The 26,802-nt window shown below is 43.2% G+C and overlaps 1 protein-coding gene across 1 annotated transcript in view; it reads left to right on the forward strand.

Moving 5' to 3' along the window:
* LOC134574774 (rho GTPase-activating protein 22-like) overlaps nucleotides 1–25,633 on the forward strand; it is a 98,237-nt gene extending 72,604 nt beyond the window's left edge. The window contains exons 2-4 of the mRNA XM_063433857.1: nucleotides 9,274–9,473; nucleotides 11,666–11,753; nucleotides 25,467–25,633. Coding sequence (XP_063289927.1) covers nucleotides 9,274–9,473; nucleotides 11,666–11,753; nucleotides 25,467–25,633 — 455 coding nt within the window. The remainder of the gene's footprint in view (nucleotides 1–9,273; nucleotides 9,474–11,665; nucleotides 11,754–25,466) is intronic.
* Nucleotides 25,634–26,802: the final 1,169 nt, after the last annotated feature.

Raw genomic sequence — 26,802 nt, forward strand, 5'->3', positions numbered from 1 at the left:
GATTGTTTTTAAGTTGTATGTCTGTGATTGGTCCGTGGCCAATATGTTTCTCAGTTTCCCATCTGGTCCCCTAGGGGAGTGTCCACCAGGTGGGAAACCTGCATAAAAGCCGGGCAGTTAGCCCCAGTAAAGGAGTTCCTGTTTTAACCCTCAAAGTGAAGTGTCATCTCATTCTTGGGGGGAATTTGACTGTATGCCGATTGCCAGGAGTGTAAGCTGTTCGTAGGGCTTTTCCTGTTCGGCTGCTTCCAGAGTTCGTGTGTTTCCTGTTCGGGAGTTGGGGGATTCGTGCAGCTTGGAGTTCGGGAGATTGGTGATTGCAGTAGCTGCTGGTCTATCTGAAAGGGGATTATCACCTAAACGGTTTTTAACCTCTGGTGAGCAAAACGGTCTGTTACAGCCAGACGGAGCTCCCAGCTCCGACTTTGGCGCCAACTCTGACAGAGTCTGTTTTGCCAGCTCAGAAAGCAGGTGCAAACTCCGGGTCAGCAAGGGGAGGACTTATTTTAAAAAAATAAAAGAAATTGCTGAGGGCGATTCCCCTGCTTGCGAGGGGAAGATTTTCACATCTGTCAGCAGAGAGCAGTGCGTGCTGACATTAGACATATTTTATGCACAGAATTGACATTAGGAAGCTCCAGGCTGCCAATGTCACGTGTGCTGGGGGTACAACTTGCCACAGCACACAATTGCAAATATCGCAATAAGTGCAGTGGTTCAAGCTAAAACACTGCACATGTATACTTCTACCACCATGACCATTTCAAATCACTGAAGTGGTCATGGTGGTTGCAGTAACTCTTTAAATCTTCCAAAACATTAACTTGCTATCCTTTACATTTGGCCTTGTTTGCTCCCAACATACCACTGTTTACTGAGTTTTTAAAGATAAATACCTGTTATCCTGTTATATTCACAGGAAGCCAACTAGATTATGCAGACATCTTTATAAATATATATATATATATTGAATCACTTCAATGCACCACTGCTAGAGCATTGTCATGTCACTACCATAAAGCATGATAGGCAGTATATGTCACCATACTTCCCAGCCATTCCGAGAAATTCTAGGCGATTTACTTATAACAATGAATGCAACTAAAATGCTATTTAGAACAAGAACAATGTATCTTATTTATGTAGACGTATTTCTAATCTAATTTATTGTAGTTTAAAGAGACATTACTGTGAGTATTATTGCTGTGGAGCTCTGTTATACACTCAAGCACACCAACAACATAAAGCTCCTAAAAAAGAGCAATATTAGGATAGAAAAGGGCGGCAGATGGGTTTGGGCCCAAAATAGGGACTGTGCCTCCTAACAAGGTACAATTGAGAGATATGTGTCACTGACCTCTGACACATGTTTTAGGCACCTCAGTAGTATTGAAAATAACTCCTTTTGTTTTCCAATCCCCATTTTTGTCTTTCCTAAATGCTGCTTTCATTTTACACCATCTGATTCTATTCAACTACTATATTCGCCTCTTTCTTTCTTTCATATACTCTGCCTCTTTTTTGTCCCATATCATCAAAATCCCCTCAAGCTCAATACATTCTTTCCTTTGAGCTAGTTCAGACCTCTGCTACCATTGCTGGTTACTGAGATTTTCCACTGTTACAATTATGATATCTGTTTTCTGTGAAACATTATCAAGTATTGCTGTTATCTTAAGACTTGCTATTGCCTTAAAAAAACAAAAAACAAATAGACGTTGAGTTAAAACACACACATAGAAATATAAAAAAATAAATGTCCAGGGCAGCCCAGGACACGATGCAAAAAAAAAAAAAAAAATAGTCTTAACACGTTTTACATGGAGTGCTTATTCCAAAACTTTCTTTGCTTCTTTGTTTTGACAGATTGTCAATTAGTCCGACCTCTGTCTGTCACTACATCTGTGAATAATTTTGACCTACCCTGACCTCAGACTGTGACATTGTCTTTCAAGCTGACTTTGACCTACGGGGTAAGAAAATGTCTGTCAGCAGGCCATTTTTTGTTTGCAGGCAAAACAAAGGCAGCTAGCCAGTGCGCAAACTCTGAAAGGTACAACATTTTTTTTAATTAAGTCTGCCCTAATGAGCTGGCAGGCAAAAGAGATAGTGGCACGTTTAGATCCCACAGTCTATTTTAACATGCTTGGAAAAATAGAGACCTCCAAATAAAAAAGGTACGATGGGGAGAATTCAGCAAAAATAATCAACCATTGCTTGTTTAGATGGCATCAAGATATATTTATAATAAATTTTCCAACTTTGGTACAAAGCGAGTTAAAAGAAGAAACAGCAACAATATGCTGTAATTATTACAAGGTGTGTTAAAGTGGCACTGTCACTCCCCCTGCAAAATTAGTATTTATTGGGGGGGCGGGGCCCGACAGCCGAGCTAGCCAGACGCACATGCAGAGAGCTCTGACACAAACCAACCTAATATTGGCTAATATTGGCCAAAATCTCGACTATAGCATTCTTGCTCAACTATAACTACTGTCTGAACCGAGTAGGGGAGAGTGGACACCTGAATTATAATCTTTTACCGAGAAAAACCACACTCCACAAATGCGGCCTAGAGAAGAAAGCGGCCTAGTGGTAGGGGGAGGTGGCCGATCTCCCACCATGGCGACCGCTATAAGCAGCAGCTCTCCTGACACCCCGCATCCCCCCCCTCTGGACCGGTGGGGGTCATCCCGGTCCCCACTGGGGAATCTTACATACCTACTCGAAATGGCTGACCCGCCGGAGTGGGGACCTCAGATCAGGCCAAAGATGGCCGCTAAGCAGCAACCCCTGCAGCCAACACCAAGCCCTGAGACCCAGACCTGGAGAGAGCACTTTGAGGCTCAGTTTGATCGAGTCTGCCAGGAATTCTTTAAGCGCATGGAAAATAAAGCCACCCGCAATAATCTATTTGCTGTGAAGGGGACAGAGTTTGAACCGTCTACTTACCGATCCAGCGCACACAAAGAAACACTCCCCTCCTGCAGACAGGACCGCCGGCAGACCCTCCAGGCACCAAATCGCAAAGCAGCACGCCATCACCGACCACTCATCCTACCATCTCGCAGTAGCTTCTCTGCACGACGCTCCAAACCACTCCGTCGCAGGGTTCACATAAGGCAGCGCAGATCAAGAGCACAGAGAAAGCCCAGAGACCAAGATCCAGCTACAGGACTCGAGGGACTGTCGATTAGAGGTGGAGGTCATCCATAAAGGTAATTATTGCCGTTTCTTAAAAACTGCAGTAATTACTTTTGCTGGGTTAAGGGATCTGGGACATTGCAACCAGACCACTTCAATGAGCTGAAGTGATCTGGGTGCCTATAGTGTCCCATTAACCCTGCTATTGTAATTATTGCAGTTAGTGATAAACTGGATTTGCAGAGTTGCATTACAAACTGTGTGTATAATGTGTGTATTCCTAATGCTATAGTGGTCCTTTGAAGTTGAGAGAAATACTAGTGGTTTCTATGATTAATCCTTATTTCACTCTTTACCACAAAATAGCGCCGTGATAAGAAGCCTTCTTGATATTTTAAATATGCTATTTTGAGCCACCACCAATAATAAGAAGCTGAACCTGCAGCGTACCGATCGCACATGCCTTTTTGACTAATGATGCATACTTTGTTCTTGATAAGCTTTTCTACTGGACCTGATCATTCTAGAGATGCAGAATTTACCCACAGCACGATCACCTTTGCATTTTAGAACGGTGGCTTACAAAAATAAAAAAAAGAGAGAAAAAAAATGATGCTTTCATGGGAATGTGGGATGAGGAAGCTTGAGAAAGCAGCCTAATGAGAAGATCTAAACAAGTTCATTGTACACAGTAACTCCCCCAGAACTGTAATCTCAGAGCTCAGACACTGGATCTCAGTGTGGAAACGTGCACTAGGCTCTGCTTACTGCACCAATTCAATCACTGTCTTATCAGACTCCCAGCAGATGCCTCTTTTCCTCAATCACTGGGTTTCTGCTAATCGTCCTCTCACTCCTGTGCCGGCTCTTTAGTGCCCTTTGTTTACAGGCAAACATTGGGTTTAACCATTTCCCTGTGGACCAAGGCATCGCTGAAGTCCCTCTGTGGAGCTTTCAGACATAATGATTTCCTCCATCTTCCTTTGTTGTTTATTAAACAGAAACAATGCATTTTCACTCCATATACGAGACAACGAAATCTAAAATGACAAAATTAAATGATCACAATTACACACAAGATTATTGGATAACGTTATAAAAGAAACAGCATTGTTTAAATGATTATTATAGTGTTCGGCATACAAATCTACATATCTAATGTGTCCTTGTCCCTAGTGACATCATAGAGGAGGAATGGCCTCCTGCACAATGGTCCAATCGTAATGCTCATGTGTGGTGAGCTCCGTTTGTGCATCCGATTTTTCCCCCTAGGAAAGCATTGAATGAATGCTTTTTTTTTTATGAGTCTATGCATCATGAGTTTTACTCAGTCAGTGCAGGGGAAGCGCCCCTAGTGGCTGTTAAAAACTGCAACATTTTACATTGCAGGGTTAAGAGGACAGGGACACTGCACCAAGACCTCTTCATTAAGTAATCTTGGTGACTATAGTGTGTGCTCCACACGTGTAAACCACATGTGTCTGCCATCTATAACTACAGTCTTGTACACCTGAAACAACTCCTTTAATCCAGGGCATACGGGAGATGAGGTAGAATCTCAATACAGTTCCAGTTTTTGCAGAATCCAAATCAAATGAAAAATATATTTAAAAAGCTGTGAGAATAAATATAATCACACAGAGAGGCTAGTTTTTCATCTTCTCAGTCTACTCCATTTTTTTAAATTTTAAATTGTGATTAAAACTCACCATCCTTCCACAAAATTAGGTCTGGTTAAATGTTATGGGAATTATAGTCCAATTACAGCTGCTTGGATGTAGTCAGGCCATCTTGGTCTGCTCTCACATCCAGCTGCCAATCAAGACCTCATCTTAATGATGATCCATCTTCACATGGTACTAAGGCAGACACGCCAGGATTGCATGCGTCTCAAAACTATTGACTTATGATTGTTTCAAGCACAGTTGCAAAAGTGAGCACTTCCAGTAAGTTCATCCTCACATTATGAAACCACTCCACGTGTGTGCATTGCACATTGAGCCCTGTGGGTGTAATCAGGGTGTATTAAGGAACTGGTGCGATCTACAAATACTAATGAGAAAGCCGCTCTATTTTATGTGCATCGTGCATCAAGCTACTGCCCTTTGATTTGCCAAATTAGACGCAAGATTTGTATGGGAAGCATTAAACACAGACAGCATTGAGCATAACCGCAGGATAATCTTAAGCGACTCCATTGTCCAGAACAAGCACTACTGGCAAGCGGCCCAATGGAAGTCATAAATAAATTCAGTTTCCACCAGGAGTCAATAGCTGTCTTATTTGCTACTGACTACATTCTGTCTTTGCAACGGGGTAGGCAAGGCAACTATAGGTAAATCAGTTAAATAAAATAGTCATCATTTCTTTTAAGGTATGTTAGGAATTTGGCTAAAGTATCCTTTTCTTTTCAAGGTCACTGCTAGAGGCAAACAGCACCGAATCTTAGCAGTGCCAACATCCTGCCCAGCGTACCCATGCTTCTACTATTGCATTTTTTGTCTTTTTCCTCTACCAATTACCAATTTTTTTCACTATACCCACACTTTGCAAAGCAAAACCTTAAAGGGGTACTGTACACCCCTCATAGGTAAATCAAATAGAATTCAAGTTAAATAGACTCACTTAAAATTGTGGTGTAGCAAGTTAATGTCCGCCCTCATTTGGTGTTCACACATTCACACAGGTGTATTTCATATGCTGCAAATTCAGGAGAGTGTAGAGTACAGAATTAGAAAACAAATGTACACATTTATTGAAGTTCAATAGAAAAAATTACATAAACATTTTCAATATTGCATACAGTTAGATAAACAGGACTGAATCAGTCCCAGTTCTGATATGTTTTGTCAATATACCCTGGCTATTTCCCCAAATGTTCTCAATATGAACTTTTCTATGGATATGCAACATGGACTTATTTTATCTTTTTACTGAGATAATCATTGCTAATCTAGCCATCAATGTAAAAGCGGAGGTATCTTTAATAAAGTCAGTAAGTAGGACAAACAGCAGGCCTCTCAATAGTCCCTATTTTGGCAGGACAATCCTAATTTTCGGGTCCTGTCCCTGTGTAATAACTATTGCTCCCTGGTGTCCTACTTTTAGAGCTGTCCCCAACAAGCATAGTGTAAGTGTAAGTCCATTATTAGACACGCTCGCAGTATGCTCAGAGCATTGGGATCCTGCAGAGAGCAATGTATAAGTGCTCCCTCCATGTTTTTTCCTCAGTGGTCTTATCTACTTGATTGGCAGGCAACATGGCATTAATGCCAGGCTGACCCGGCAATTCCTTGGGAAAACATGCTCTTTCTAGATTGATCCTCCCATTTGTGGGAGAAACAAAATGCTCCTCTGGCAACGAAGTTGGGAGATATGTAACAGGGTTATTTATTAAAATGAAAATTCAAAGTGAATTACAAGTTTAACCCCTTAAGGACACATGACGTGTGTGACATGTCATGATTCCCTTTTATTCCAGAAGTTTGGTCCTTAAGGGGTTAAAGGGACACTCCAGACCTCTAAAGCAATTTAGCTTCCTGGAGTGCATTATGTGTCAAGAGTGTGTCCTCTTTTTTCCCTTAACAAAAAGTGCAGATTTTAATAAAAAAAAAAGTGTCACTTTTATAAATGAAGCTTATTACACCATCCCCCCGGCTGTCAATCAGATAACCGTCCCTGTCACTTCTTGGCTCAAGAGGAAGGCAATTGCTCATGGTATATGGTTTGTTTGCCTAGACTTGTACATTAGACTTGTAAAAGTCCTTTGTATATTGATCTATAATTTGCACTTAGTGGTTTTATGATTAGTATATCATTTTACACTTTATGTATATGGGATTGTGCCACATTTACACTTATCATGCTCACATGGACACTTATGCATATGGTCGATGTGATTGCGTCTTGCACCTTGATGCACATGATTATGTGCTTACATTTTGCATGATTTATTTTTTTGTGCACATGATTTATGTGTCCACCTTTTGTACTTTCACATTTTATGTGCTCACATATTGCACTCTATGCTTGTGGCCTATGTGCTCACATTAAGCACTTTATGTTATTGGTCAGTCAGTGTGTTGCAGATTGTGTTTTGTGTGTATGAGAGATGTGTTTGGCTGAATTGTGGTACATGATATGTTTTTTTTTTTTTTTCCTTTATCACATGATAAATGTATATTGTTAAGGATTGGGTAATTTATTTGCACTAGATGTATTACCTGTATGGTAGTTTGGTACACTTTACTTTTTGCACAGGTATGGTATTACTAGTGTAATGTCAATGTATTATTAAGCTGTTAAAACTTTATCAATGAAAAAGCGATAGTATTTCTCAAGTACTAAAGGTACTATGGTATTAGGTATAGATTGCTAAAAACTTACACAGAGGACATTTTTATATAGTATTTGTTTTATTAATTGCTGCTGCATTTCTGATCAGAGGCCAACTATGTTACGTTGTCCTTGTATGTACATTGTACAGTAATAATACAGTTGAATCTGAATATATATATATATTTTATTTCTATAGACTGTAAGCTCGTTTGAGCAGGGTCCTCTTCAACCTATTGTTCCTGTAAGTTTTCTTGTAATTGTCCTATTTATAGTTAAATCCCCCCTCTCATAATATTGTAAAGCGCTACGGAATCTGTTGGCGCTATATAAAAATGGCAATAATAATAATAATAATTTGGGCAATGGAGTGTTTCACTGCTCAAGTGCTCAATTCTTTGCCATTAATGAGATAAATTACTTTTGTTTCTGTTTATGCAAGCCTAGCCACACCTCGCTTGCCTGTGGCACACACAGCCTGCATTAAATAAATGATTTAATTATTAATCAGATGCCTAGAACGTTTTTATCTTCTGCTCTGCAGATCAGGGGCAGAGCCAACATGATTCAAACACAGCCCTGGCCAATCATCATCTCCTTATAGAGATGAATTGAATCAGTGAATCTCTATGAGGAAAGTTCAGTGTTTGCATGGAGAGGGTGGAGACACTGAATGTTTGGATGCATTTTAGGCAGCCATGACCCAGGAAGGATCTCTAACAGCCATCTGAGGAGTGGCCAGTGAAGTTATCATTAGGCTGTCCTTTCTCGCCTTGACTACTGTAATCCGCTTCTCAGTGGTCTTACGTGCTCCCAACTTGCGCCGTTACAGTCCATAATGAATGCGGCAGCGAGGCTCATCTTCCTGTCCGCCCGCTCCTCCCATGACTCACCCTTCGGTCAGTCCCTACATTGGCTTCCTATAAAATATAGAGCTCAATTTAAAATTCTGTTTATGCTTTCAAATCGCTACATGTTGCTGCTCCCACCTATCTATCCTCCCTTATACACAAGTATGCCCCGTCTAGGCCCTTACGATCTGCTGAAGACTTACGTCTATCTTCTGTCCGTACTCCCACCTCTGATGCTCGCCTTCAAGATTTCTCGAAGGGCTGCACTGTTCCTGTGGAACTCGCTTCCCTCCTCCGTTAGATGCTCACCCAGTCTCCACTCCTTCAAAAAATCGTTAAAAACCCACTTCTTCATAAAAGCGTATCAATTAAACTGTTAATAGCTCCTGACTGATTCCTCTTCTGCAACTGTCACTCGTCTAATACTATCCTTATCTTTTTGTGTCATTTTACCCCACTCCCTCTAGCATGTAAGCTCATTGAGCAGGGCCCTCAACCCCTCTGTTCCTGTGTGTCCAACTTGTCTGGTTACAACTACATGTCTGTTCGTCCACCCATTGTAAAGCGCTGTGGAATTTGATGGCGCTATATAAACATAATAATAATAAAAAAAAAAATTCTCTGAAAAGACAGTGTTTACAGCAAAAAGCCTGAAGGTAATGATTCTACTCACCAGAACAAATTCAATAAGCTGTAGTTGTTCTGGTGACTATAGTGTCCCTTTAATGAAATACGCTTTCAGAAGATCTGGTATAGATTGCAGCAATATACTTGGATAATGTCTGCAACAAACACACGGCTGTCATGATGAGCAGAAATCTGAATTAAAGAGTGTCCGTTGCAGATAGTGTGTATATGTAGGCAGTTGAAACGGGTATGTTAATTCTTAGCTATCTTTAAATTCCACCTACACGACTAGTACTTTGAATTGTTTGTCTTACAGCCCGTTCTAGAAGTCTGGTGATGGGGGAAAACAGAGTCCCAAGTCCAGGTCAATCTCCTACCTTTGGGCAGGAACAAGCAGTGAAGTCTGGATGGTTGAAGAAACAGAGGAGCATCATGAAGAATTGGCAACAAAGATGGTTTGTACTGAGAGGACAGGAGCTGTGCTATTATAAAGACGAAGAGGAAACTAAACCGCAGGTAAGTTGTGTGTCAAACCTTAATTAATAAACTATAGGAGACAAAGTCTTCAATTTCTTTTCTTAGACTTTTGAGTGGTGTATTTGTTTGCCATAAGCCTTTTAAATAATAATCAAAATGACATAATGATCTCATTTGCAAGCATTAGAATGATTAATGAAAACTATCATTTAAACGCAAATATTTGACCTCTTTGTCTGCAAACCCTATTTTTCATTGATACGTTTATCACATCCAACAAGATTAGGGATTGATGGGGTTTGCATTGGCTAATGTTTGGTAAATACAGTATGTACAGCAGCCAGAAGAAATCCATGCTTAAATAATAACTAAGTGTAAAAAGCACTGTGCAAACAGGTGCTGCTCCACTCAATGCCCTCAGTGGAACGTGGCATCTGGACACATTGTTACTATGACTCCCTCCTCTGGCAGGAATGTAAACTACAACCTTTTAGAGAGCAACAGCTGGTTTTTAGTCACAGCTGGGGAAAAAAGTATTTTACAAGTGAAATAAAACAGGAATGCACTGGATTTAATAAAGAACAAGCTTAATAAATACAGGATCTATTGAGTACAGCTGTACAGCAGTCCTTTGTCGGAAAGCAGCCATAGTAATTATGCTCAGTACAGTCAGTAGGCTATAAACCGTGTAATGTAGGCTACTACCTAAGACATGCCAATTCACGTAGCCCAGGAGGTCTTTAATAATAGGTAGTACAAACATTATGGGATAGAAATTTCATTAGATTTTAGTATGGCACCACATCTGGGACTATTACAGGCCTCATCTCACCTTCATAAAGGCAACATTTAACTTATGTTTACATCAACCTAAAAACTCAGTAATGGCAACTAAAACCAAATCTGATGCTTTGAAGCCCTTTTACAAAATGTTCATGTCCCCATTGCATGGGTTGTGTAACAAAATTATAGAATATGTTGTACCAGTCAATACCTAACCATAATTCAAACGAGATAGGTTTGGATGTCTCTGTGAACTTGAAAATTACCAATAAAGCTTGTTAAAAATAAAAATATTAAGCCTAAGGTTTTAATTTCTCTGCCAAATACTGGAGAGGGGAAGTTTCAAAATTCATATTTTTATGTATTCTACATTAATTAAAGGACACTACACTGCACAAATACAAAAAAGTCACTGTTTAGTAGATATACCTCTGAAAGCATGCTGCATTTAATCATGCATTTTTCGTTAGGGGTATATATAAAAAGTAATCTTGCAAAATCTGCAGATCTATTGTCTGAAGTCGTTGCAAGCCCCCCTCTTCTAACACTGCCTAGACTTCCCAGGGTTTCCCAATTACAGGTTTCCCAGTGCAGCTTAAGGAGAAGCATTTACAAGGCAACTTACTACCTCTTGAGTTTAGGTCCCTTGAGCTAAATAAGAAAAAAAAGACACACACTTCAGACATAAAGAACTTTAGAAAGCAAAAGTGCTTTAGGTGTGTGTGTAGTTTCCATTTAAATATATAATACATACATTAAATGTATATTATTTTTTTATTGCTTCTCCTATTGCTCACTTCCTACTTGATCTGTGAATAAAATTAACACTTAGTGACTGTCCCCTAGACATCAGTGATTTCTCGCATTAATAATCTTTATTTTAATTTTTTTGGGTGTTATTGGCAGAATTTATAATCACAAACCGAAACGGAATTGCTTGACCATTGCTTGTTTTGGTTGGTTCGTGATCTGAATAACATTTTGTCTCGAAGTTTGTAAAATTGACCAATCACCCAATAGGTCCAAGTTCAGACAAATGTGCATCTCGAAGTCTATTGTCTGATAAATATTAAAACTCACACACTGTACATAAAATGTTGAAATATGAGGTTGTTTTTGCAGACACCAAATTCCTCAAATTGTACTTATATACAATTTTTTTTTTAATAAAAAATGCTATTTAGTTCACAACTGAAATAAAATATGAAGTCTAATTCAGGATTTCCCCAGATTTTTGCAATGTTTAGGTACAATCAGAGCTCAACGATTACCTCAATGCTGTGTATATTAATTGACATTCAGTAGAGTTTATCAACATCAGCCTAAAAATGAGAGGCAAACCCATGTTTGCAGAAGTGTGTAATATACTGTAAAAGGTTTTCATTTTAATTAATTGATCTTAAACTATTAGATACCTTTCGTATAACTGCTTTGTTGATTCTATTTAGGGCTGTATACCACTCCCAGGGAATCGTGTAGTGGAGATCACCCCTCAGCCAGAAGAGCCGAATAGACACTTGTTTGAGATAGTTCCAGGTAAGAAGCTCAAGTTAAAGAAATAAAAAAGCAAAAGGCAAGTTGCTTTTGCTACAGCTATAATGAGTTATAAACAGGAAATAAGGACACGGGATTTCTTTGCAACATGGCTCACAAATCAATAGCAATCAATTAAGTCACACAACAGAGGAGTAAATTAAAGTCACCTCTCTGAAAGTAATACCATTGAATTAAACACTGAAAATCACATACAGTTACCAGGAGGGAAACATTCCCTTAAGGAAGGACTTCCATCTTGGAATACTTCCATCATTCCTTGAAGGAGCACTATAGGGTCAGAAACACAAACGTATTCCTGACCCTATAATGTTAAACCCACAATCTAGCCCCCTTTGCCTCCCTAAAAATAGTAAAATCTTACTTGTATTCAAGTCTGAAGTTGCTGCCTCTGCCTGTGAACTTCCTCTGATATCATCAGAAGTGGTGGCCTGATCCAATCACAATGCTTCCACATAGGATTGGCTGAGACTGGCAAGGATCAGGGGCAGAGCCAGCACAATTCAAATACAGCCCTGGCCAATCAGCATCTTCTCATAGAGATGAATTGAATCAATGAATCTCTATGAGGAAAGTTCAGTGTCTGCATGCAAAGGGAGGAGATACTGAATGTTTGAATGCATTTTAGGCAGCCATGACCCAGGAAGGATCTCTAACAACCATCTAAAGAGTGGCCAGTTAAGGTATCACTAGGCTGTAATGTAAATACTGCATTTTCTCTGAAAAGACAGTGTTTACAGCAAAAGGCCTGAAGGTAATGATTCTACTCACCAGAACAAATTCAATAAGCTGTAGTTGTTCTCGTGACCATAGTGTCCCTTTAAGGGTTTATAGGAACACTCCAGGTACCCTCATCATTACAGCACGCTATAGTGGTTATGGTGCCAGGAGTGAACTGGCTTCTCACAATTTGTGTAGCCAGTTTGCAACAGTTTGATAATTTTCCTAGGTTCACTGGACATGGTCAAATCCTCCATGAGAGCTACAAGTATACCTAAATTATTAGCACATCCACTTTACACAACAACACACATACTGCATCCACTATACACACACACTGCACCAACTATATACTCACATACAATACATCCACTTTACACACAAACACACACATACTGCATCCACTATACACACACACTACACCAACTACATACACACATACACTGCATCCACTATATGCACACACACACACTATATACACTTACACTTCATCCACTTTAAACACAAACACACACTGCACCCATTATACACACACACCCTGCATTCACTTTACACACAAACACACTACCCACTGTACACACACACTCAACATCAAATATACACACATACACTGCATCCACTATAAACACACACACACACACACTGCACCCATTATACACACACACATACATTGTATTCACTTTACACACAAACTCACTGTATCGACTATATACACATAGACACACACTGCATCCAAAATACATACAAATTACACCCACTATACACACATTAATTGCATTCACTTTACACACACTACATCCACTACACACACACACAAACAGACACACACACACACACTACATCCACCACACACACACACTAAAAACACACTGCACCCACTATATACACAAATTGCATCCACTTTAAACACACATACACACTTTCACGCACACTCTGCATCCATTATACACACACACACTGCATCCACTATACACACAAAGCCAGCGGCGTACACATGACCTATGGGGCCCCCCAGCCCCCCGCGCGCTTACTCTGCGTGGGCCGGGGCAGCAACACATGGCGGCGGGCACCTGGTCGCAGGGGTTGAAGGGCTGCGACCGCGGTATGTACGCCAGTGCATGCAGATGCACACACACTTAAAGGACCACTACAGACACCCAGATCACATCAGCTCAATGAAGTGGTCTGGGTGCCAGGTCCCTCTAGTTTTAACCCTGCAGCAGAAAGCATAGCAGTTTCAGAGAAACTGCTATGTTTCACTGAGGGTTAATCAAGCCTCTAGTGGCTGTCTCACTGACAGCCGCCAGAGGAGCTTCCGCGATTCTAAGACACTGAACGTCCATAGGAAAGCATTGAGCAATGTTTTCCTATGGGCGGTTTGAATGCGCGCACAGCTCTTGCCGTGCATGCGCATTCGGAGCTGAGAGGCGGAGGGATCCCCAGCGCCAAGAGAGTCCGGCGCTGGAGAAAGGTAAGTGCTGAAGACACACACACTCTCACGAACAGACGCATACACACTAGCTAACAGACACACACATTTACTGACAGAGACACACTCAGCGATAGACATACATACACACACTCACTTACAAAACATACACTCTCACTGACAAACACACACTCACTAACAGACATCAAACAGACTCACTAACACACACACAAACACACTCAGTAACACACACACAGTAACACACTCACTGACACTCACTAGCAGACACACACTCAACAGACACACTCACTGACACTCACTAGCAGACACACACACTAACACTCACACTAACACACACACTAACACTCACAGTAACACTAGCACACACAGTAACACACACACTAACACTCACAGTAACACACACACACTAACACTCTCACACATGTTTTTTTTTTTAAATTTAATCCGACCAGCCTCCTTACCTTTTGGAGTGCTGAGGGGATTCCCTGGGGTCCAGATGTGCTGCTGGGCTCCTGGGGGGCCGGTCACCTGGCAGGTAGGGGGGCGGGCGGGCGCGCGAGGGAGCACTCTCCCCTGAGTGCTTCCTCTTCAACTCCCTCGCACGCCGCGTAGGGATGCCGGCGCCGGAAGATGACGTCATCTTCCGGCTTCGGTATCAGTGCGGTGCGCGAGGGAGCTGAAGAGGAAGCACTCAGGGGAGAGTGCTCCCTCGCGCACCTGCCTGCCTGCCGGGTGTCAGCAGGGCCAGCCTCGTGCGTACATACCGGGTCGCAGGGGCGGCTGGGCCCCCTGGTGGTCCGGGCCCGGTCGCAGCCGCGACCCCTGCGACCCTGGTATGTACGCCACTGCACAAAGCACTCACTGTACACACACTCTGCATCTACTATACACACGCTACATATCTTACACACAGACACTCTGCATAGTTGTGGGTTTACTTGGGGTGCTCTCTGGGTGGACTCAGGCCCCGAGTTGTATAAGGGGACCCAACATTTTTGATGGCACCCTGGTGACATGTAGAAAGGATGGATGCAGTAGCAGGTTCATGTCAGGATCCAAAGTTTGGGACCAGGCACTCTAATTTTGTTGTGTGAGTCTTTATAAATGCCGGCACATATGTTCTATGTAACAGTACAGAAAACGTAATCATTCCCATTGTGCAATAGTAGTTTTTGTTGTTTTTCAAAAACTATTAATGGATAACACAGGTATTTAAAAGTAATTTAAAAATGGCATTATGCTAATGATAATTATTGGTGTTTTACACATATAATTTGATTTTATTTCCCATGTGAAAGTGTGTCAAAAGAATGAGCGTAAGGTGCCTGTGTGTCTGGTACATTTAGGTCCTGTGAATGTAAATCTGTCCATAAGTGCAACACAGACCTTTCCAACTGTAGAGAGGTTAAATGTTCAGGAATGTGTAGACCTCTAGAGAAAATTTGTATAAGGAGTGATATTTATGTCCCCAGTGTTACTGAATGAGTAAACTAGAAAATGATCATATGTCTGCTGTCAGGCTGAGTTCTGTGTGGGTAGGTGCCAGCAATAAGACCTGTAATTTAGGGATGGGTGCATGGGCTGTCATATACCGGTAGAAAGGATTGCTGGGTATTCTACAATCTTTACACATTCTCTGTTCAATTAATTAAAACAACAAAACATGGCATTTTCGTACTGATGTTGAATGGTAATGAATGAGTTAACATTGCTGTCCTTGGGGAGATAAACTCCCTGCTGTTTTGGCTTTGGCAAATATTCCCATGCCAGACTCATACACGCTGTGTTCAAAAGGGAGATGGTTTTGGTTTATTGGGCTAGCTTTAATTATGGTGCAAAGTTCAGTATTAGCGAGACGGATGCAGGAACTTTCTACATGAATTCTATTACAAAGCAGTCTAAAAAATATTTATTGGAAAACATGTAAACAGTCATACAAATTATAAACAAGTAAAAATTATAACAAATGCTCTGCTAAATGTTTGATTCATTGTAGCGTTAATTGGAATTCAGCTGAACTGTGATTAAATATCAGGATTATAACCAGCTACATAAATAAATGTAGCAAATAACAATAGTAGAAAGCTTGCTATACACACATTCGTTATAGGCTTTGTGGCGCAGCAGTGGGGCACAGCCATAGGTGTGCAGAGGGGATACCCTAATTCTAGGCCAAACTTTCATCTCTACACCCTGTTTAGGTCTCTGTGGACACTTTTGAAGAAAAAACAGACCTCTGTGTAGACCTTGTTATCACTAGAGTAAAGAAAAAATATTTTGTAAAATTATTGTTTAATTAAAGTATAGTTTGTAATTCTCTAGTGCACACTGCCTCTGTGTACTTCTGTGTTGTCAAGAGATACTATACTGTAGTCCTGGTACTAGTGGTCCCCCTGCCTCCCCCTCCCTTGCTCCCCCTCCCCCAGGTGGTAAATAAAGGGTTAAAAACATTTTATTTACTTACCTTATCCAAGGGCTGATGTCAGTGGCGTACACACAACCCATGGGGCCCCGGTGCGAAAACTGTTCCGTGGGCCCCCCCCCTGCCCCTCCCCCCCCGCGCGCTTACTCTGCGTGAACTGGCGGTGGGCACCTGGTCAGAGGGGTCACAGGGCTGTGACCCCTGCGACCGCGGTATATACGCCAGTGCATGCAGATATACATACACTTAAAGGACCACTACGGACACCCAAATCACATCAGCTCAATGAAGTGGTCTGGGTGCCAGGTCCCTCTAGTTTTAACCCTGCAGCTGAAAATATAGCAGTTTCAGAAAAACTGCTATGTTTCACTGAGGGTTAATCCAGCCTCTAGTGGCTGTCTCATTGACAGCCGCTAGAGGAGCTTCTGCGATTCTCACTGTGAAAATCACAGTGAGAAGACGCTGAACATCCATAGGAAAGCATTGAGTAATGCTTTCCTATGGGCGGTTTGCATGCGCATTCGGAGCTGAGTGGCGGAGAGATCCCCAGTGCCAAGTGTGTCTGGCGCTGGAGAAAGGTAAGTGCTTAAGACCTACACACTCTCATGAACAGACGCATACACACTAGCTAACAGACACACACACTCAGTGACAGACATACACACTCACCCACTTACAAAACACACACTCACTAACAGACACACACAGTAACACACTCACTGATACACTAACACTAACACACACACACTCTAACACACACACTAACAGACACACACACTCTCTAACACACACAATAACACACACACACACACACACACTCTAACACTAACAGACACACTAACACTAACACACACACACACACACTCACTAAAACTAACAGACACACACACTCTCTAACACACACTAACACACTATAACACTAACAGACACACACTCTAACACTAACACACACACACTCACTCACTAACACACACACAAACTCACTAACAGACACACACACTCTCTAACACACACACACACACACACACACTCTAACACTAACAGACACACTAACACTAACACACACACACTCACTAAAACTAACAGACACACACACTCTCTAACACACACTAACACACTATAACACTAACAGACACACACTCTAACACACACACACTCACTCACTAACACACACACACTCACTAACACACACACACACACACTCACTAACACTCACACACTCACTAACACTTACTAACACACACACTCACTCACTAACACACACTCACTCACTAACACACACACACTCACTAACACACACACACACACACTCACTAACACTCACTAACACACACTCACTCACACACTCACTAACACACACACACACACACACACACACACACTCACAAACACATTAACACACACACTCACTCACACACACACTAACACACACACTCACTAACACTCACACACAGACACACACTCACTAACACACACACACACACACACACACTAACACTTACTAACACACACACTCACTAACACTCACACTCACTAACACACACACACTCACTAACACTGACACACTCACTGACAAACTCACTAACACTCATACACACTTTAAAAAAAAAATTTAATCCCCCCAGCCTCTCTACCTTTAGAAGTGCTGAGGGGATTCCCTGGGGTCCAGTGGTGGTGGTGCTGCTGGGCGGGTTATCTGCCTGGCGGGCGCGCGAGGGAGCACTTTCCCCTGAGTGCTCCCTCTTCAGCTCCCTCGCGCGCCGCGTACTGATACCGGAGCCGGAAGATGACGTCATCTTCCGGCTCCGGTATCAGTGCGGTGCGCGAGGGAGCTGAAGAGGGAGCACTCAGGGGAAAGTGCTCCCTCGCGCACCCGCCAGCCCGGTGATACCACGGCTAGCCTCTGGGGGCCCTGAGGTGGCCCGCTCCTGGGCCCCCCAGGGGAAGAGGCTGGCCACAGTGGGTACATACCGGGTCGCAGGGCGGCCGGGCCCCCTGGTGGGCCGGGCCCGGTCGCAACCGCGACCCCTGCGACCCTGGTATGTACGCCACTGGCTGATGTCCCTCAGTGCTGGGTCAACGCTCCACACCTTCAGACGTCCCGCGACGAGCAATTGCAGCGCACACATTAGACCTCCTAATAGAAAAGAATGACTCAATGCTTTCCTACGGGGAAAAAATCAGACTCTGGATATCCTCATGCTGAGCTTGAGGACGTCCAGTGTCAGATACAAATGTCCGTTTCGATCCAGGAAGCACCCACAGTGGCTGTCTGGGAGATTGGGTGCAAAAGGAGCACTGCACCCAGACCACTTCAATGAACTGAAGTGGTCTGGGTGCCCACAGTGTCCCTTTAAATTATTTTAAGTTAGACTTTCAAAACCAGCAATCAAACTAAATTACAGAAGTCATTGATGCACAATTACTGCTGTGCATCTCCTGCATATCTCAAGTTGAAATTTAAGTTGAGTAAGCCGCAGACAGGGGCTTTGCTGATAGGCTGCCCAACGGCACCCCATTCATAAAACAACTTTAGAAACATACGTATTTTTCTCAAACTGTGATTGCTGTCAGCTTATCAGAGGTTCACCTGTCCTGATACGAGCCTTGAACTGCGGCAGATGTCTCCAGTTTTCATGTAAACTGCTTGTTAACCCCTGAGGTAAGACAATGCCCGGGGACCTCCTCTTAGCATAAAACCTTCATCACGATTAAACTGCTATGGTGCCTTTAGTGTTTGTTTAAACCAGGGGTAGTACAACCTTTTTCTACCTACCGCTCACTAATGCATCTTTCTTGATGTTTTTAAAAATAAAATAAATGTACGTACATTTATCTTTTAATTTCTACTTTATCCATGCTTATAATGTTTTTAACTTTATAAAGTTTAATGAGAAAACAATAAAGTAAATTGAAATTACCTTTACTAGTGATTAATGAGGTCCTTGAGGTTGATGCTGTGAGACTAAATATTATCTAGTTAGATTTTCATAAGGTGGATGGGGGGGGCTGTGAGGTGGGTAGGTGTTCTGTAATCTGGGTAGGAGGGCTGTAAGGTGGGTAGGGGTTCTGTATGGTGGGTAGGGGGACTGTGAGTTGGTATGGGGGCCGTATAGTGGGTAGAGGGGCTTTAAGGTAGGTACAAAGTCTGTGAGGTGGGTAGGGGGGCTGTGAGGTGGGTAGGGGGGCTGTATAGTGGGTAGGGGGGCTTTATAGTGGGTAGGGGGCTGTGAGGTGGGTAAGGGGGCAGTATAGTGATAGGGGGGCTCTATGGTGGGTAGGGGGGCTGTATAGTGGGTAGGGGGGCAGTATAGTGGGTATGGGGTCTGTATAGTGGGTAGGGGGGCTCTGAAGTGGGTAGGGGGCTGTATAGTGGGTAGGGGGCTGTGAGGTGGGTAGGGGGGCAGTATAGTGGGTAGAGGGACTATCTGTGAGGTAGGGGGCATTTGAATGGTGGGTAGGGGGCTGTAAAAAGGTAAATACCTTTCAGTGTCCTCTTGGTCCGGTGGCAGCTCTCCAGAAATGTGCATGGAGCGGAGCTTGTTTGTGGGAGGCAGAGCTTCTGTTAGGAGGCGGGGCGGGGCATCCAAAATTATTTTAGAGTGTGCAGGGAGACTGAGAGGTCTCCCTGCAGCTGCTGGCAGCCACACCAGCCCCCAGCTCCTCCCTCCTTCCTCCCCTCGGACAGACAGGCTGGCACAGTCCGAGGGGAGGATTTATCAGAATGATCATTAGGGCTGTCAGCCCAGCCCCAGCTGGGCCACTCTGGCCCTGCCACCCACTCTCTCAATCTGAGGATTTAGCCGCCGAAATCCCTACCGCCCACCTGGAATCCTGAAACGCCCACTAGTGGGTGGTAGGGACCAGGTTGACGACCCATGGTTTAAACATTCTCACAACAATGAAAATAGAGAATTACTTCAATGGCAGTGACACTCTCAAGTCCCATCCAGTTACAAAAGGTATCCTAAAACCTGTAGGGGATTAATGTTTTTCAGCAACCCACGTGAGTGTCTACCCTAATCTACAGAAACTATGTGGGTGCCATTGAAACCTCACCCAACAACATGGTAATAAATATATATTTCTTGTCTCCTCTGACTTCATGTACCACGACATTTTACACAATTCTCACAATCTTGTACTAGTATGAAATGTCCTGCTTATTTGGAATTTCCCTTTATACCCCAACATACATCCTACATCCCAGCTATTCCTGGTCCTACCAACACTTTTATAGTGAGGGCTCACAGACTCCAGACAATGAAAAAAAAACAAAGTTTAAAAAACCCTCCCTCCCCAGCTCAGAGCAAGCGCATGCATTCTGAGCCAGCAAAATAGACAAATCAAAGGTGCTGGAGTCAAGGTAAGTTTTAAAAATTGTTTTACACTTTTTAAGGGAACCCTTTAGCATCTGTCTCTCTGCTTTACCTCTTGTCTCTCTCTGCTGACCACAATATGTGACTACTTCTTGTATTTGTACCCTTTTTAAATTGGTCCTTGTCATCCCAATCCCATAGAAACATAGAATGTGACGGCATATAAGAGCCATTCGGCCCATCTTGTCTGCCCAATTTTCTAAAAACATAATTAGTCCCTGGCCTTATCTTATAGTTAGGATAGCCTTATGCCTATCCCACGCATGCTTAAACTCCTTTACTGTGTTAACCTCTACCACTTCAGCTGTAAGGCTATTCCATGCACCACTATCCTCTAAGTAAAGTAATACTTCCTGATTAGAGATGTCCCGAACAGTTCGCCGGGAACTGTTCGCTGGCGAACATATGCGATGTTCGGTCCGCCCCCTATTTGTCATGGAGGTGGGAGGGTCTGGGAGGGAGGGTCTGCTGCTGATTGGCTGGAATGTGTCTGCTGACTGTGAGGTACAGGGTCCAAGTTTACTCAATGATGACTAATAGGGGGCAGACCGAACATCTCATATGTTCGCCCGCCGCGGCGACTGCGAACAAGCTATGTTCGCCAGCGAACAGTTCCCGGCGAACTGTTCGGGACATCTCTAATCAGGAAGTATTACTTTACTTAGAGGATAGTGGTGCATGGAATAGCCTTACAGCTGAAGTGGTAGAGGTTAACACAGTAAAGGAGTTTAAGCATGCGTGGGATAGGCATAAGGCTATGTTCACCGGCAAATAGTTCCCGGCGAACTGTTCGGGGCATCTCTATTCCTGATATTATTTCATGTTTGTAATTATTTGTCTAATGTGGGCCCCTTGCCACTTCCCACTTCCTTATCTTCTCTTTTGGTAAATTATTATTATTATTATTGCCATTTATATAGCGCCAACAGATTCCATAGCGCTTTACAATATTATGAGAGGGGGATTTAACTATAAATAGGACAATTACAAAAAACTTACGGGAACAATAGGTTGAAGAGGACGCTGCTCAATCAAACTTACATTCTATAGGAGGTGGGGTGTAAAACACATTAGGACAGGTAAATGTTATGCATCCCTGGTGGTTTATTAGAGGCAGAGAGAAAACTAAGCATTAGTTCGCTCGTTTCTCTCTCTCTCTGCTGCCATTGCGTTTCATTGTTCGGAACATTGCTTATATCCTAGTTCCATCCAGCACACACACATCTCCAGGGCGCACAGAATATGAGAAGTGAGCAAGATGATGTCATTGTTCTCCTACTCTTCTAGGTAGCTCTCTTGTCTTGGTACTGCCAGCTTGTGTATTATTAGTATTATTTATAAAGCACCAACAAATTCCGCAGCGCTGTACATTGTAACTTTGCTAAGACTGCATTGTTTTACGTTGCAGGTTTAAGGGAACAGGGACACTGCACCAAGACCACTTCAATGAGATTAACTGGTCCGGGTGCCTATAGTCTCCCTTTAATTATAAATGCATTATAGCCATTTTAATTAAAAATGTTCATTGTTTCAAAATAATAAAATAAAATTATAATGAGATGTGTAATACTTTGTTCATTTTGGGTGTGTGCATTTTTCTGGAGCCAGAATCCCTTTAAATGAATTTTCTATGTGTTTCATACTGAACTAGATAAAACCTACTCTGGTTGGTATTTTGTGATAATCCTGGAAGGTTTCAGCAGGCTGCATCCGAGGAAATACTACAGGCAGCTTGGCAGGCTTCCTGCTCACTTCTCTCTGGAGCATAGATACTGTACAGCAGTTTTTTATTCCGTCCTCAAGGCCCCTTAACAGTAGGGTGACTGCGCTGCCAATTTATTCATGCTTGCTATTATCAAAATGCATACTTTAGGGCTGCCATGGAAAAAAACTAGGCCTGCAGACTGCTGTCTACATTTTACGGATTAACCCCCCTTGTAGTGTGCATTTTTAATGTGTTCCTGATCCTACTAGGCTTGCCATATCCACTAGGTTTTCCTGGACACATATTAATCATACATGCTGATAAGGACAAATAAAAGTGTTGTCTTCAATATCCATATGCTCCAAGAAGGAATTCAGTACATTAGTTTTAACACTATTCAATAGAAAGGAAATAATTTTATGTCAAGACACGGAGGCTCATACTGCCTAACCCTTTCTTTACTGTCCACCAATAACAGCAAAGAACCCAAATAGAAAAAAATATAAGACACCAGCCAATCCCCATCCAAGTCCCAGTATAAAAGCAAGCACCGCCTCTAAAGCTTCCTCTTTCTTTGCTACTCCAAGGTCAAGATAAGTACTAATAATTTTACTCTTAGCAGTATCTGTTTGTTTTTCATTGCCTTTATCTACTTTGGTTACTTCGTATTTGCTTATAATCTTGTTATTCTACTTTATTAAAAATAATTAATTTTATTCTTTATTTTTGAAAGTTTTGTTTTATGGGGTGGAGGTACAGAAAGAAGAAAAAGGGGTGTTAGCGTTGATGGTACAAGTTTTACATAACAAAACTTTTTAAGCAGACGTGCCAAGTGTTTTTCAGTGGTTTCAACATATGTTAAATTTAAATAGGCATTTTCTGCGTTCTTGTTGGCTTCTGTTATTCTAGTCTAGGGTATGGGGTGGGGTACAGAAATAAGAGGGGTGGGTGGTAGGGTATTCTTCCATTTACATTTCCTTTTTTATAAATTCTTTATTTTTGATTTTAAGGTGAGGTATAGGGTACAGAATAGAGAAAGGGATGGGGTGGTAGTCACATCCAGTAATTTGCAGTACGTAGTACCTTTTATCAATGCCATTGTGGTTTATAGCGAGACCTCAGTTTAGTTCACGGGGTTGAGTAGTTCAAGATCTTGTTCTGTACGTCTCGTGTGGTGATAGTCTTATGTTCGTCGGTGGTGTTGTCTGTGCGGGTGGATGCGTGTTTGTTCTTCTGGTAGTTTGTTTGTTATGTTTGTGTTTTCTTTAGTGGTTTGTGGGGCTGGGGTTGGGGTTGGGGTGTCCGTTTTGTAGGTTGGTGTGGTCAGTGTGGGGGTGTTGGTGTTCCCCTCTCTTGATTGGATATTAAGTTTGTCTTGTCTTGGTGGGGTGTGTCATGTGGAGTGGTGGCCAGCTCTCCTACGTTTGCTGAAGGTTATTGTCTTACAGGCGTCTCTAGTGCTGGTGGTCTCGTTAGAGTAAGTGTGGTGTTTGTCTTTTCATGAGTTGGCCTCTCCAGGCTTGTGGGTGTGTCTTAGCGTGTGGGGTTGTTGTTTTTTTTTTGGGGTGGGGGTGTGTGTAGGGTTGTGTGGGTTGTGGTGAAGTGTGTGAGGTTCCGGTATGTTCTAAGTCGGTTGTTTTTGTGGGGGAGGGGGGTTGTAGGTTGTACCTCATCCCCGGGTCCTCCGCTCATAGTGTTGGTAGGTGGTGTGTTATCCATGGGTCCCAAATTTTATGATAGTGTTGTGTTGTTTCATGTAGTAAGGCTGACATTTCCATAGATTCTTGTGTTTTGTTGATCATCATGGATAGTTGGGGTGTGTTCTGATTGCCCCATTGTTCTGCTATTGTGCGTCTGGTGGCCAATGCTAGTCTAGCCACCAGTTTATTCTGTGCTCTGGTGAGGGGGGGGGGAGTTTGAGAGCAGCCATACACATGGGTCTTTGGGCATATCTGTTTCCAAGATGTCAGATGTGAGCGTGGTTACCCTTTCCCATAGTTGTGAGATCTGGGGGCATTCCCACCAAAGGTGGAGGAAGGTGCCCTTCTGTCCTCATCCTTTCCAGCATGTGTCTGTGTTGGCGCTTCCCATTTGTTTTAATCTCAGGGGTGTAAGGTACCACCTGAGTAAGGTTTTGTAGGCCTGCTCTTTATGGTTCACACATATGGTAAGTGAGGCTGTGGCTTCCCATCTGTCCACCTAGTCTGAGGGGTCTGCGGGAGGCCCTAAATCTCTTATTAATACTGTTTTATGTGGTTTTTGGTTAATTTTATTTACCTTTGAGCCCAGGGTTCCAGACCTTCCTTTGGGGGATTCTTGCATGTGATTCTTCTGAGCTTTGTCTTGTTGCTCCTATCCTTTAGGGGGTCCCTTGGGGTTTTTCCGCCCCTTTATTTTCTCTATTTTCCCTTATTTTTATGTTTTTTGTCTCTCCCCCCTTCTTCTTGGCTGTTTAGTGCCCTTTTGCGCTAGTTTTCACTGTTCGTCTATTTCGCAATAGAGTTGGACCCTTCGGCTAAACTTGCCGTAAATGTGTGTCGTTCGTAAGTTTGGCCGCGAATTGTACCGTTCAGCAATTTGGCCGCGAACATTTCTTGTTCAACTGTTTTGCCGCAAATTGATTTGTTCGGTAGTTTTTGCCACGAACTGACCGTTCATTAGTTTGTTAGATTTTTTTGCCTCGAGTTTCGTGAGACAGGCGGTGGCCATTTTCTGATCTTACCCATCCTTCTGGCTCTGGTCCCTTGTCTACAGCTGTATTTTGTTATATAAGGGTCTAGTAGTGTGCTGTTTTTTTGTGGGTCTCACATTGCAATATGCCCAAGCCTAAGGTGCTTGCCTGCCCCCCTTCCCCTGGTGAGATGGATATACCTCAAGGCCTGGGGAACCCTTCTTCAGTTTCAAGCTCCCCTCCATCAGTCTGTCTCATCCTGATGAGGCTCAGTGCCTGGCGCTGCAACACTCAGTCATTGACATCATTATGGCAGCTATGGACTCTATGTCCTCTGCCTTCTCTCAGACCATATTCCAGGCCTTATTCTTGTGCCCACTGGACGCAGAAAGTTTGGGTCCAAAAACGCGACAACCGCGTTCTGGTTTGGACCCTTCAGGGGACGCACCCAAGAAGGCTACCGCCAAATCCAGGCACTTAACTCCCTCTGCCTCCAGAACCCATATTACTGGTGAACCTGTAGTCACCCATGATAGCGTGTCTGTATCATGCAAAAAATCGGGCGCGACAATGGAAATGTGCTAGAGCACAACCTGAGAGTTACTGTCACGACTAGTAATGTGGTCCAGCACGCAGAAACTATGTAAACATATACATAAGTAAGAAACGGGAAATAATAGAAAAGAGCGTAAACCGGTCCTTAGAATGGCTGGACTAATACGCTAGAGACAGAGAATGGTCAAAGGGAAAGCCGAGGTCAAGGAAGCCAGAAAATACTCAATACCGATTAAACAAGCCAAGTCAGGGAAACCAGAGATCAGAATAATCAGGGAAACGCCAAGGATCAGGATACCAGGAAATCAGAAACACGAGAATAGCACTTTCAGGAAACCAGGAAACTGAAACCACGACATGGCAAAGTAATGGGGAAAGCTAGGGGTTTAAATACCCCTCTCTAGGCTATGATTGGTCAGAGGGCGACCTCTGACCCCAAAACGTGCGTGTGCGTTGACGTCGTGACGTCACGCACACGTTGGTATAATTCTCGGGGGCGGGGCTAGCAATAGACGCGACCACGCGGTCGGCGCCATCTTGGATCTGGGCGCGATGTCCGGAAGAGCTATGTGCGCGGTTCCCGGCTCGCCGACGAGCAGGTAAGCTCGTGTAGTCGGAGCGGTCGTGCCGGTCGGGCACGACCGTGAGGCTCGGCGGGCCGGTGACCGCAACAGTACCCCCCACTCGAAGACCGCGCACCGGGCGGGAAGGACCCGGCTTAAGAGGAAAGCGGTTGTGAAACGACCGGATAAGACGGGGCGCATGGACCCGGTCAGCAGGAACCCAACAACGCTCCTCGGGACCATAACCCTTCCAGTCAACGAGATAGGACAAGACACCTCTGGATAATTTGGAGTCCATGATAGAATGGACTTCGTATTCTTCTTGATCACCCACTACCAAGGGCGGAGGAGGAGTGGATACCCTGGTGTAGCGATTGCAAGTAAGGGGCTTGAGCAGAGACACATGGAAAGTATTCGCTATTCTCATATGAGCCGGTAGTGCCAAAGAATAGGTCACTGGATTAATACGTTGGGTAACTCGAAAGGGACCAATGTACCGAGGGGCAAATTTCATGGATGGGACCTTAAGCTTGATATGTCTCGTGGAGAGCCACACCCTGTCACCT

The sequence above is a fragment of the Pelobates fuscus genome, chromosome 10 (assembly GCF_036172605.1).
Source record: "Pelobates fuscus isolate aPelFus1 chromosome 10, aPelFus1.pri, whole genome shotgun sequence".
NCBI classification, from domain to species: Eukaryota; Metazoa; Chordata; class Amphibia; order Anura; family Pelobatidae; genus Pelobates; species Pelobates fuscus.